This window comes from Cynoglossus semilaevis, chromosome 5 (genome assembly GCF_000523025.1).
Source record: "Cynoglossus semilaevis isolate Cse_v1.0 chromosome 5, Cse_v1.0, whole genome shotgun sequence".
NCBI classification, from domain to species: Eukaryota; Metazoa; Chordata; class Actinopteri; order Pleuronectiformes; family Cynoglossidae; genus Cynoglossus; species Cynoglossus semilaevis.
In genome coordinates, this window is record NC_024311.1 from 7,837,035 (window position 1) to 7,851,205 (window position 14,171).

General features: G+C 39.6%; 1 protein-coding gene across 1 annotated transcript in view; it reads left to right on the forward strand.

Moving 5' to 3' along the window:
* The first annotated feature begins 1,117 nt into the window (after nt 1-1,117).
* LOC103378913 (LIM domain only protein 7) overlaps nt 1,118-14,171 on the forward strand; it is a 22,713-nt gene continuing 9,659 nt past the window's right edge. Inside the window, exons 1-12 of the mRNA XM_017032330.2 lie at nt 1,118-2,079; nt 3,833-3,939; nt 9,030-9,100; nt 9,769-9,838; nt 10,556-10,662; nt 11,205-11,235; nt 12,285-12,398; nt 12,479-12,614; nt 12,699-12,849; nt 13,078-13,137; nt 13,693-13,861; nt 14,002-14,153. Coding sequence (XP_016887819.2) covers nt 1,986-2,079; nt 3,833-3,939; nt 9,030-9,100; nt 9,769-9,838; nt 10,556-10,662; nt 11,205-11,235; nt 12,285-12,398; nt 12,479-12,614; nt 12,699-12,849; nt 13,078-13,137; nt 13,693-13,861; nt 14,002-14,153 — 1,262 coding nt within the window. The 5' untranslated portion in view covers nt 1,118-1,985. The remainder of the gene's footprint in view (nt 2,080-3,832; nt 3,940-9,029; nt 9,101-9,768; nt 9,839-10,555; nt 10,663-11,204; nt 11,236-12,284; nt 12,399-12,478; nt 12,615-12,698; nt 12,850-13,077; nt 13,138-13,692; nt 13,862-14,001; nt 14,154-14,171) is intronic.

The window sequence follows — 14,171 nt, forward strand, 5'->3', positions numbered from 1 at the left end:
TAATAATATTAATAAATATACATGTAATTGTAGTTCTTAAAATAAAAACATGGACTTAATTAATCATTTGTTATGATGTGATTGTAGTGGGTCTGGCCCACTTAACATCTAATTAGGTTGTGTGCAGCCCGTGATCCAAAATGACTTTGACATGACTTTGTAGATGTTTTATAATCTGCCCGCCNATAACGCTCAGTGTTTCTTAAGCCTTGTTAAAGTAATTACTGTGTTCATACACCAGTGTGAAAGAGCTTAATCAACATGCCTTTACTGTACCATACCGTACCGTACTGCACTGCATTGCATTGTATTCAAATAAGCACCAGTGCTCTTTGTATACTGGCATTGGCAAGTTTGAAAATGTTTTTGTTTTTTTTATCACAATCAATATTCTGTCTGCACCGTACACTCCCGGTGACTAGCTAAAGGTGCAGCGCTGTTCAATTCTTCAGCCTCATTTTTGGACTTGCTGTGCCAGCTGATAGACATCATTGGCTTTAATGAAATATGGATCTGAATTTTTAATGCTGGCAGCCAGGGACCATTTTCCAATTTACACAGGTTTCAGTGTGATGTGTGTTTCCTGAAGCTCAGGTCGAGTTAGAAAAGTCGACAAAAAAAGAGAACTTTGCTGCTGTGAGGAATAACTGGTCAAATGAGCCGACAGTGAACGCAGGTCGCGTATGTATAAACATATACATATATAAGTTAATGTGATATATATGTATATATAGTCTATATGTACTGTATATATATATATATATATAAAACATATAACCATATATAGTCCCCAGCCCATGTTCCTCTCCTGGTTCTTTCAGACCTGGTCCACTGCTCAGACTCGTGTTTTCCATTCAAATGCAGTGATAATTGAAGAAAGTCCCAGGTGGCTGACACTGCAGAGGAAGCACTCACTGTTATCCCAGCCCACATCCTGTTGTGATAGTGTTTCAGTCCTTGGTGGGGACGATGCCCACCAGGCACAGCAGAGAGGAGGAGAAGAGGAGGAGAAGAGGATCAGTGAAAAAGTGGAGGTGAAACCTCGATGAAGAGGAATTTCTCCTACCTCTTCACTACGGTCCAAACAAAAGGTAATATGATGTGAATGTCACATGTACCACATGCTCTGGTACTGTAGGAAAAAGTACTGTAGGTCACCACCATGAACCTACGGAGTCACTAGCCAGGGTTCTGTTTGGGTACAGTATCTGATGAAGTACATTAAAGTACTAACATTAACATTAAAGTTAGCAGACTGACTTGTCCTTACTTAGTTATTGTTCATTGCTTTCTGCTACCACAGAATGTATGGTAATAATTGAACAAATGCTAAAGCAGTGGTTCCCAAAATAGGAGATGGGACCCCCTGGGTGGCACAGGCAAACAATTTATGTCCCAGTGAGACAAACTGCTCTGATTTGTTGTTGTTTTTTATTATTATTATTTCATTTGATCAAAGAGAAGAGCAGTTTTGTAGGAATTACAGCTGTGAATGTTGACGTTGGGTTGGGGGGGGGGTGAAAACCACTGTGCTAATTAATTATTGTCTGTATAGTGTTAAACGTAGGACAAAACTTCAAACATGAGACAGACATTAAATGTCTTTTCTCAGTAGGGAGGTATTGAACCCTAAACCTCTGTATGGCAGGCAGGAACCATCCCACACTTACTCCTCATGTCTTCAGTGATTGGTTGAAATCTTAAACATTTAAGGACATTTAGTTAAAACCATGGAGTGAGATTTTTCCTGGTCCTTTCAGCAGCTTGGTTCCACTGACTTTATAAAGCAGGGACTGCCAGCGTACACTTCCGGCCATTTACCTCTCAGTTTGAAGTCAAAAGAACTTCTCAGTCCTGTATCCAGGCTCTCCTTCAGGGTGCAGGTGGTGCTGTGGCCAGAGCCTGGTTTTAAGCAGTTTGTTGTTGTTGAGTGCAGTGGAGACGGAGCAGGAGATTGACATGTGACGGAGGCAGAGCCTGCAGTGATGGAGCTGCTCCACCTGTCAGCTGAGGTAAACAGAGCGGAGCTGGAAGGCTGCCGGTCGACGTCTTCACCTGAGCTCAGTGTCTTTGTTCGATAAAATACAGCTTCACTCTCACTAATATACATTATTACTCTTTATAAATCACCAGAAGGAAGTATATTAATACTACAAATACTACTACCAAATACACTCTACTGGTTTAGAAAACACTTTCACTGTCCACGTCAAATTTGACCGTTATCTGAGCTTCTCTATGATTGGTTTTTCAAAATACCTGAAAATTTATATTTATAAAAATAAAATACTGCATTTGTGACGGTTGGATCCAAAGGAAAATATTACAGAATAATTACAACAGAAAAAGATATTCTTACACATCTATGTTTGATCATAAAAGCACCAAATGTCTCCAGCAGTGGCATTAATGAGAAGAAAATGAAAAACAAAAGAAAGAAAGAAAGAAAGAAATTTGCTTCAACATTCGAATGAGAACAAAAAGAACTGTGAATAAGACAACGTGATTGGTTTGGCCCCTGAGTTTGTTCCTTGACATGGCTGCTTCAGAATGACCAGAGAATTTGCATTTTTGTCAAAATAGTAATTAATGTACATCATCGTTCTTAAGGGGTGGGATTACTACATATACAGTGATTAAAATCAGCCTTCTCCATCAGTTTTCTCTGCTGTTGTCATGGCTGCAGCCGGAAATATAATCCAGTCTTTATTTAAAGCCAAAGACGTCTGTTGTCTCCGTCCATCTCTGTGTCTTTTGTGTCCTCTGACACCAACACCACAGCGTGTACACTCCCCATCCCTCACTGGTGAAGTGACAGCAGCACCTACTGGCAGATCTGCATAAATGCAGCTCAGTAAATTTACCGTCAAATTCATTTTCACCGGGGGTCTGTTCAGTGTTGTTGTTGCCCCTTAAAGGGCCAGTCCCAACTGAAAGACTGTATGAATACACACTTCGTACTTGATGAATAACTGCTCTGTGTTTTATTTTTATTTATTTCATATGTCCTTTGCTCTAAAACCGAGTTCCTATTGTATTCAGTTAAAAATCTTCAAGTAAATAGTAAAAAATATATATGTAATTATAAATTTCAATACAAATATAACTAAAATTTGTAGAAAATATTTTTTTAGGACTCTCTTTGCTCTGCTCTTGCATATCAATTTTCCACACTTCAAAATTTCTTTTTTGCATGTTTCCCATTAAATTACAGCAATTTTAGAATTATTTCAAGAAATAAAATTGGGGATTTATTCGGTAAAATCCTAATTTCGCATGTTAATGTTGGCTAGATGGTGAAAAATTATGACATTTTTTTAAATTAGGATTTTACCCTAAAAGTAAAAAAAGAAGAAAAAAACTTTTTGATAAAGTAGTTACCATCCATCAATCAATCCATTTTCATCCGCTTATCCGTTACCAGGTCGCGGGGGCAACAGTCCCCACCCAAATCACACTGCACCGTACCAACCCCCGAACCTTCCTGCGGGTGGTGAGTCCACTGGAAGATACAAGTAGTTACAAGTAGATTCTGTTCATTTTTTTAGCCCGCTGCTGTTCGCCGCTCAGCCGCTAGAGGCTCTGTTCTCAGTTTTGAAGTTTATCTAAAACTTTGGCTGTCACTCTAAAGTGGGCGGGGATTTTAATTTCCACCAATTAGCGTCACTTGTCACTGACGGGAAGAAGCTCTTTGACGCAGGAAGTGGAGAGTTGTGTGTAAACTGGTCTCCAGTCAATCAGGCACCGTGTGCTTACGATTGAAAATGTTTTTTGTTTGTTGGCTCTCAGTCTAGACTTTTATTTACCGTAATGTTTGAAATGTGACTGACAGCCTCAGTTCATCACTGTTTTTTTCTGGTTTGTTCAGAGATGGAGTGGCGCCAACAGAGCAGCATTAGCTCCGCTGAAGCCTTCACCGAGGCTCGACGCTGGATCGAGGTAAACAATTGGAAAACTTTTATCACTTTGGCTCCAGGTTATTGTCTTATTTTAGATGTGTTTTTTAAAAATGTTTAAAGATTAATCTTTAGATATGGTTAAAGGCGATTAAACACGTGATTGGCCGCCGCATGTACTCTGTTTAAATGTACTCTAGCTCTATATACCCTATTTTGGGAATTGCTGGTATAAGTTGTGCAGTTAATGACGTTATGGAGATATTACAATGATAATTCTTGACTAAAGATTAAAGTTACACTTACCAATAAATAAATAATAGAATGTTATTATTCTATTATAATCTAATATAGAATATTGCGGTCGGTGCGTCTCCATTTTAACACTAGTGCTCAACGGTAATTAGGTCTTATAATTAAGTTCTTGTATAATGACTGTCTCACTGAAGGAATGTTGATGTTGACACTCAGTCAGTTTACAGCTTTATTTTCTGCTCTACAGAAAGATGACTGTGTGTGTGTGTGTGTGTGTGCCCGCCCCAAGTTGCTGTGTGTTGTGTAAACAGATGATGTTAATGTACGTCCCCTGCAGACAGGTTTCCTCTGCTTTGCTACAGCTCTGTTATATAAACCAGATCAAATGATCTCATCTTCAGTCCGCCGACAGCTGCTTTATATTCACTGCTAGTCTTTATGATAATTCCTAATTTTCTTGACTATGAAAACAAATTAAGCGTGTTCTCACAACTGTTTGCCTCTTGGCTCTGACAAATTGGCTCTTGGTGTACTCTGAAGTACTGCGTTATTTTCCCTCTGAATTTAGCGGCAGATTATAGGAAGATTAGATCGTTGCCGTCTGAAGGCTGTTTTTTATTATAGATAAAAAAAAACAAGTCTTGCTTCTTGATTTGTGGTCTGCAACCTGTGGTTCCTGAGCCACTTGCTGGTCTTTAGCCTCTTGTTATTGACCCCTGCAGGAGATTTAAATGACTGTAAATCACATGTCAAATTATAGGCCCTGGGTCCAAATGTGGCCCGCCAAGCTCTTTTGTGTGGCCTGCGGGAGCTTAAAAAGAGTCTCTTAACCTGAGAAATGAAAATGTTTTTTTTTTATTACACAGCCACACAAATGCTTCATGTTCAGGATATTTATTTGTAAAATTAGATTTCAATAAATGTGAATAAATATTAATACATATTTAAAGTACTTCTTTGAATGAAAACTAAGCTTTGTTTACCAAGAAGAGATCGAACACAGCAAAGGTAAAATGATTATCAAACTCACATACTTTGCTTTGCTTAATTTCCTTTTGTTGACATCAAATGTTTCTCAAGGATTTCAAGATTCTGTTCAAGCTCCTACTCTGGTACTCTGATGTCAACAGAGTGCTACTTGACATTTGGAAGGCAGTATCTGGAAAAGAACCAAGTCAAGATGACAGTTTAATTTTCCCAGTAGGGCCCTGGCGCCGACCTTGACGGAGAACTGGGCCGAGGACTGAAGGCCGGTTTCTACTAGGATGGAGGAAGGTGTAATGGGGATAAAGAGAGCTCCAAGCAAGGTGGGAGCTTCCAAGCCAGCCGGGTACTAAGCGGAACAGTGGTATCCAGCTCGGCTTCAGCAGAGTCCTCAGCGGTGGCAGCAATCTTAACATAGGAGTCAATGAAATCTACATCATCGCGGATATGGTGCAAAGTTGCAAAGGATAAGCGCTCCTCGGCATCCAGGCGGAGAGGTGAGTGGGGCCATTTTGCTGGCTAGCTTGTTAGCAGGCTAAATTAAACTTTTATCACGATAACGTTCATCCTAAATAATGTATTCTCTGATTTTCTTGTTCCTCTTTCTTAGATATGTCCTGATGGTTTTCTTCATCTATGCAAAGACGGCACATCTTGACATATGATCGTCTTCCTGTTCATCCACTGGGGCTTATCTACAGAGAGAGGCTGAAGATAATGTGTTATTGACAGGGATGTTTGCCTCTGTCCAGTGGTAGCGACATACGGAGACAAAATGGCGGATGTTTTAGATATTTATTAGGCGGTAAGCGAGGACTTTTCAATGGATGATGACGTGATAGTGACGAGAGCTTTTACAAGTTAAAGGAGAAAGCCAAAAAGAGAGGCATAAGGCTTTGGCTCAGAAGAAGCCCTGAAACTGAAGTGTCCCATTGATTTGAGGAAGATTTTTCAATTTTTTTTTTGTACAACAACGTAACAAAACAGCATGTATATGATTCAATGTTTTATAGTTGTTTACATTTTTTATCAAACTGCTGTTGTCTTTTTTATTCAGCAAAAATAAACTTGTTTTTTTCAAACATTTAAAAAAAAGAAAAGTTGTCAGTTTAACCTTAGCAGCAGCAGCAGCAAACAGGATGTCTCCATACTCCCCTGGCAACTTGCATAACTAGGGACAGAGAGAAGAAGCATGTGAACATCACACTCACTGGGAAGGACACAGACATTCACATAACCTTACTGAAGTCAGCGGGGTTATGGTATGTTGGACAGTGGAGACCCGGGTCCTTCAGATCAAGGAACCAGGTGAGGATCCAAGCCAAGTATATGTACTGACTGAGTGACAAAGTGACTTTTTGAGCAGGTCAATTTGATGTCTCTTATTACCTTAACACTCTGTCAAACAGCTCAAGGATCTTAGCACTGGGCTGATGACTGGTGCAGATGATTGTACATCCACGATGAGCCATGGACTTCAGGAGGGAAACCACTTGGAAACAGGATGCATTGTTCCACCCACTTTGACAGAAATTCAATATAGATGTAAACACTAACAACAGAATAATAATAATAAAATATATTATTTTATTAATAAATAAATGTATAAATATCAATACAAATATAACAAACATTTATAGCAAATCATTTTCTAGGACTCTCTTTGATCTGCTCTTGTACATCAATAAAGTTTTTGATTTTTACTTAGCCCGGTGTTGTGCATCGCTCAGCCGCTAGAGGCTCTGCTCACAGTTTTGAAGTTTAACTTAAAGGTTTGGCAGTCACTCTGAAGTGGGCGGGGATTTAAATTTCCACCAATTAGCGTCACTTGTCACTGATGGGAAGAAGCTTTTTGACGCAGGAAGTGGAGAGTTCTGTGTAAACTGGTCTCCAGTCAATCAGTGGATTCACACCGCTGAACGGCAGCAGCAGGTGAGTGGAGAGGCTGGAACCGTGAAAAAGAATATTAAATGACTTTTTATTGACCTGGTTTTTGTTTGTTGGCTCTCAGTGTAGACATTTTTTTTACCGTAATGTTTGAAATGTGACTGACAGCCTCAGTTCATCACTGTTTTTTTCTGGTTTGTTCAGAGATGGAGTGGCGCCAACAGAGCAGCGTTAGCTCCGCTGAAGCCTTCACCGAGGCTCGACGCTGGATCGAGGTAAACAATTGGAAAAGTTTTATCACTTTGGCTCCTGGTTTGTCTTTTTTTTAATGTGGTTTTAAAAAAATGTTTTAAGATTAATCTTTAAATATGATAAATGACGATTAAACACAATGCACCGCCGCCTTTATTGGGTTTACATGTTTTTAAGAAGAATATTGTTTTCAATACTGAATGATATAAAATTTGACAATTATATTTGATTTAAATTTACTTTTATCTCATATCTGTTCAATGATATTCGTTGAAAATCCCAAACAAAAAGTAAATTCATAAAAATCCAAAATTTTCTCCAGAATGTTCTCCAGAACTGCAGCATGTTGGAGTCGGGGGAAGAATTTCCCATAATGCTCTGTGGTTTGTTAGAAACGTTACCATAAATGAAAGGATGATAGAACAGATTATTTGTTCTTTGTTATTCTGGTTAAAGTTTTTGTAAATAAAATTACATAAAAAGCTTCATAGTGTGTAAAAGAATAGGATATTTTTTTTAATGAGGTGGAGTTCCTTCTCAGAGACGTGTTGCCACAGTTACCCTGTTCGTCATTTGTCTACAAATCAGCTCTATGCATCCTATTTTGGGAACCGCTGCTATAAGTTGTGCAATAAATGGCATTTTGGAGACGTATTACACTACAAAAATGTTACAAGGATCATTCTTAACTAAAAACTAAAGGGAATGAGAATCTTCAAAGAGTAATTGGCACTTACCAAAAAATCGGAATTTGCGATCTCCATTTTTAACACTTGTTTAGTTAAAACAAACATAATTAAATCCTGTGGATTCAGGTCTTGTATAATGACTGCGTCTCACTTAACGAATGTTGATGTCGACTTGGTACTTGACACTGAGTTGCTGAGTGTGTTGTGTAAACAGTTGATGTTAATGTACGTCTCCCTGAAGACAGGTTTCCTCTGCTTTGCTACAGTTCTGTTATATAACTCGGAAAAAATTATCTCATCTTCAGTCCACCGACAGTTGCTTTATATTCACTGCCAGTCTTTGATATTTTCGTGACTATGAAAACTATGATCCCTGTAGTATCATTTACTGTAGATGTTTGTGGTTATTATGAAAAAGAACAAAAAAAAATCCATGGTTGATCCATAAAATAACCAGGTCACACTACACTTTCTGCTTGCCTGCTAACAGCAAAACAACATAATGATACTGGAGATCATGTGCACAACTGATCTTTGTCGGCATGTAAAAACATACGTTTTACGTTTTTGCTGCTTTTTTTTCAGCCATCCAAACATTTAGTTTTTATTATTATTTTTCTTTATTATTTTTGTTTTAAAGAATACTGAGAGGATCAACTGAAGTGAGTTATTAAACATGGAGTAAAAAAAGAGGGGGGGAAAAACACGGCTTCCATGTTCACTGCCCACTTTCACCCAAAATGATTGTAATTATGAATTCCTGGAGGCCTAATTAGTGAGAAGAATAGTCCTGTGGGGCCTGGGGTTGGTGTTGAAGCTGAACTGTGAATGCCTGTGTGTGTGAGAGAGTGTGTGTGTGTTCACGTTCATTACAAAGCTCTTCCACTAAGATGGACTGTGTTAAAACTCTTTTGTTGTTTTTGTTTTGATCAAAGATAGTGATTTTAATTTATAATTTTCACCGTTTGATTTGTCCAGTCAGTTGATGGTGTTTTATTGGTAAAGCTGTGACAGAAACATGGTAATAGTAGTTTTTGAACCTTTTTGAATTTCTTTTTTTTCACAGGAGGTGACAGAAAAATCCTTTATGTGCAGTGATTTTCGTGCTGCCTTAGACAACGGAGTTCTACTGTGCGAGTGAGTCATTTTTCTTGACTTTTCTAGAAAGTAAGTTATTTATAATTGTCCATCTTTAAACCCAGACCAACACCACCTGAACGTAACTGCCCTAATAAACAAATTAAGACCAGAAAACATCAAACAAACAAATAAAGAAGAGAATCTAGAGAAGAGGTAAAACTGAGAGGCTGGAGAAATGATCATTTATTAAATGAAGCTGTTCAACCTGCTACAGAGGGAAATTAATCCGAAAACAAGAGGAAGATTATTGCCAAGATATTTGTGTAATGAGTTTGTAATGAGTGCATTTCAATCTCTATAATTAAATCAGAACCAGTTATTTGTCGTGAAACATCATTTCTTTTAATGCAGCAACTGTTAATGAGTCCAACAAGGCCTGCTGGAACAGTACTGGAGGTCGTTACTTCTTCTCTCTAGACCATTTGTTAAAGCGGACGAGCTCAAGATACGTCACTCAGACCTAATCAACCTAATCCAACACTTAGTACCAGGGATGTAACGATGCATCGTGAATCGCCTTTAAATCCATGCAAATCTCTGACAATTTGCATCGGTCGAAATATAAAATGAATACATTCTACATTTGAGTCTGTAAACCCTTGAAGAAAACTTTAGAAAGAACACGACCAACTCTAGGACATTAATTATGTTGTTTGGGTTTGCAGTTTAATCAATCGACTGAAGCCTGGCATCATTAAAAAGGTGAACAGGCTGTCGACGCCTATTGCTGGCCTGGTGAGTACTGTTACCATATCTGTGTTCTGTGTCTTATCAGCTCAGGTAGAAGTGTAGTCAACCAAAACAACTGCATGTCAGGAAGTTAGAGCACATCATGTGGTTTCCTGTCAAAGCTGGCGAGAGACAGTGGTGTGGTTGTGAAACTGCAGTCTCTGTCATCATTCAGATATTGAATTTAATTTGGACCCCGGTCTAAATCCAAATTCTCATGTTTCACATCAGGCTGTTTTATTCTTTATGTAAATTACCTAGGGCAAGTGTGGAAAAAGATCAAATCAAAGTGTCTGTGTGAGCAGCAAGAGAGTAGATGAGAGTAGCCAATAGTGGGCGCTACATCTTTCACCAGCACACATTGATGTGAGAAACACCAGCTGCAGATACTCACCAGCCCTGAGTATTTTTGTTTTGTTTTTGTGCTCTAGGTTGGTTTAGGTCAGGCATGGGCAAACTGCAGCCCAGGGGCCGGATGTAGCACGTTTGGCCTTTTAATCTAGCTCAACAAACTTGTTTGAATTATGTTAATAAATTGTATTAGCATTACACTTCTGGTCTAGGTTTCTATAAAATCCACTGATCTCTATAACAATGAACTGTTGATAACACCTGTCTTGAAAACTTTATGACCGATCCTTGTATCAGAGTTGTCTTGTTTATATCATTGAATTTATCACTATCACTGCCTGGTTCTGTTCCCCTTGTGGTCTGGACCGGTAGGACAACGTCAACCTTTTCCTGAAAGCCTGTGGAAAACTGGGATTGAATGAATCCCAGCTGTTTCATCCAGGAGATCTGCAGGACCTGTCCAGCCGCGTGACCCTCAGGTACTGCTGATTGATTTCATAATACACACATAATAAAAGCAGCTAGGAATTGGTTGATTCTACGTTCAGAATTAGTTGCTTTTTTTTTGTTTTAACAGTACTGGTGTACTAGTACTGTTAGTATCAATACTAGAGGTATTTGTACCAAGTGCACTCACGTCCGGGTCTTCAGGGTGTTAGGTTCATCATGATGTCACTGATACTCAGCTACTGTAAACTGCTGTTAAACACAGTTCATGTCATGTTTTTGTTTAGTGCAGTTACAGTAGAGTTTATAGTCAGAGCCTGGATATCAGAGCTGCTTTGAATTTATGAAGCGTTTCCTAACGCGCTGCTGCTTTATGTGCCTTTCAAAGACAGCATCGTCTGCAGTCTTTCAAACACTGATAAGCAAATGATATGTGGACCAGTGCAAATGAGAAGAAAGTCTTATCTTCCCAACAACTGGCTCACTTTAGAGTACAGCACTTTTCCTTTTTTGGGATGTAACTGTCCAAGTGTAATCTCCGGAATGATTTGTTTCCCTTTTTTCCTAATTATAGACATGATGAAAGCCACAGAAGACTGAAAAATGTAAGTAGGACAAGTATTGTTACTGTCTCTTTGTCCTTCTGTCATTTTTACACTTTAGTTTTAAATTAGTTCACTTTTCTTTTAATTCCCCTCACTCTCATTTTGCCTTAATGAGGGAATTGGAGTCATTTTCTCTACGGTTAAAGCAGTAAAGTTGATGATGTTCACGTCTCCTCCTGATGATCTGACTCTACACCAAGTGTAGTTTGTGCTTTTTTTCTTTTTTTTTCTCTTTTTCTCTTCCCAACAGTTGCTTCACATGGTTGAAACACGTGAGGATGGTTATTGTACACGTTTGTACTCAGCCCTGGTATTTGAGATATCCCAGACTCCATGATGATGTTGTTTGAATATCTGTGGAGCCTCCTTTGAATAGCTGATAACACTAAGCCAGTAATGAGGCGTTCATAAGAGCTCCCTTTCTCTGCAGCCATTCTGACGTTTTCCCTTGTAAATAACCAATTAGGCTCCATTAAAATCACTGACGGCGGGTCTAATCCCAAGTCCATACAAATACATCCACAACTTTTTACACTGTGCTACTGTAGGAATTTACAATAATAATAGTCTGTATTGCGTAATTGGTGGTTGAAGCCCTCGCCTTACAGCATGGAGGTCACACATTAGAGCCCCAGCTCTTAGACATGGTCTCTCTGTGTGGAGTTCTCATGCTCCCCACCGCCCCTCCATGGTGTTCTCCAGGTCATATATAATGGATGAGTTGTGGGTCACATGTTGACGACTTAAGTGTTGCGTCAATTGCTCAGTTAAATGGTAGAAATGATGGATAGAACTTTATTAATCCCTCGGTAGTTCCCTTTGGGAAATTTAGGATGAGCATCCATTTATGATGGATTACTAGCCAATTGTGATTCCGTTCTGGGCCGCTCTGAGGTTGTGTCTGGGACACATGTGGCCCACTGGCCAGGTTTGGACAGGGCTTAGAAGATTAACTCTCATTCGATGAGAACAGTAATAATTATAGATAAATCTTCAACAGCTGTTTCAGTTCCATCAGTTGAATGATTTTGTCTTTGGATCTTGGTCAGGTTCTGATCACCATATACTGGTTGGGCCGTAAGGCACACCTGGACTCCTCCTACTCTGGTCCTCAGCTGAACCTTAGAGCCTTTGAAGGACTCTTAGGTCTGGCCCTGTCTAAGGTAAGATGAACCCGTTGGTTCTTCCTAATGTGATTCTTTATCTACACACCATATCTATTAACCCTGAATTTGATCTTCAGTCCTTGAACGAGGGCAGTAATATTTTGGTAAAGGGTGAAGAGTACCGACTGTCCTGGCATCCTCGTCAGTATATGGGACAGAACTCTGTGGACACAGAACTTCTGGACTCTAATGGTCCTGGCATAAACAACGAAGGTACTGTAGCCACCGTCCACCATCCAGGTCTTCAGTTTCACTCATTAGTTTGTCATTAACTGTTACTACTTTTCTGTTTTTCAGGATGTGGAAGTGATGCTGAAGCTGAGCAGGTCTTCAGAGTGGAGAGTTCCAAGTCTTCACCTCCTTCAAACAACGGCTATTTCCTGCTGTCACACCACAGAAAACAAGGACAGGTGGTGAATGGAAGGGACAGGAGCAGTCCTATAACCAGGTACTGTGGCTGCTGCAGCTGAAAAAAATAATTTAATTTTAGGAGCTGATAATTGCTAATCATAATAGTAATAGTGTGATATTTGAAGTTCTGAACTAAAAAAGGGGAAATGTTTACATACCATTAAAACTGGTTTAGTATTACAGTACTTTTACTATACAGTATTTAGTGGCTGATCCCTGCTCTTGTCTCCCTGTTTGGGGGTCTTTTATCTGTCCGGTTTTATAGACTGTATAAAAACCCGGTCAGGCCTGAGAGACCAGTTCAGGTCAACCCAGGCTGGATTTGGTGAGTCCTAAGTAAATGTGTCGCAGACTCTCGTGCTCTCGTTTGTGGCTTTGTTTCCGCTTCAGGTTTGTGTCTGCTTGGTTTGGTCTGCAGCAAGGTTCCAAAGAACAACGGGCTGAAGTCACGCTGCTTATATTTGTCTGTATTTAAATCTGGTCATGAATGTATTTTCCCACTTCTGGATGGTGCAATCAGGTGTTAAAATACCCCCCTCCCCAGCAGCGCAGTTTTCTGCTGAAGTCAAAGATGTGTCTGCTTAGATGCACCAACTGTTGCCGTTGTTGCCATTATAACTGCTTGTTTGTTTGATGGCAGGATGCCCCGCTGCTCACGTTTGATTAAGAATTCAGTTTGAACATTGGACATGTGGCGTCGCCTCGACCCACGTACCGTTCCTCGTGTTTGTTTACCTTTTGCCATGTCTGTCCTGTGTGCTCAGTGACACAGCGCTGTGAAGTGACCATGTTGGTGTTTGAAATACTTTATTAATTTTTTTTTTTAATTTAATTTTTTTTTTTTTTTAATTGTTCCGTTTGTCTTCGTGCTCAAAACCAGGAGCAAATCCCTCAGTGATATCCCCATGGTCTATTCTGTGAAGAAATGTCCTCAAGACAACGGCGTCCATGATGTGGACCGGGACTGTGACTCAGCAGGAGACTGGAACAAAGAGAACACACAGATGAGCAGAGTGTCTGTCAAAGACGGTGAAGTTCTATGGCAGGATGTGAGTTGATGAAAAATGTTTAATGTTTAGAAATAGTACTATTAGGAACTTGTTCTGCAACTTTGGACCATATTTTAGTCGTGGTTGTTTATTTATTATCACATGTACAGTGCCTTCTGTTGCATTAACGTGTGTTTCAGCACTTGACAAAGTGGAAGAATCGTCGTAGGAGCACAAAGTCTGACCACGAAAGGAAGTCACAAGACAGGGAGCACGTCATTAGCCAGATGACCAACAGGGTGATGCCTAACTTTGAGAAGAGTGAGGCGCAAGGCAAAGAACTGCCACAGAGGTACGAAAGTTACCAGAC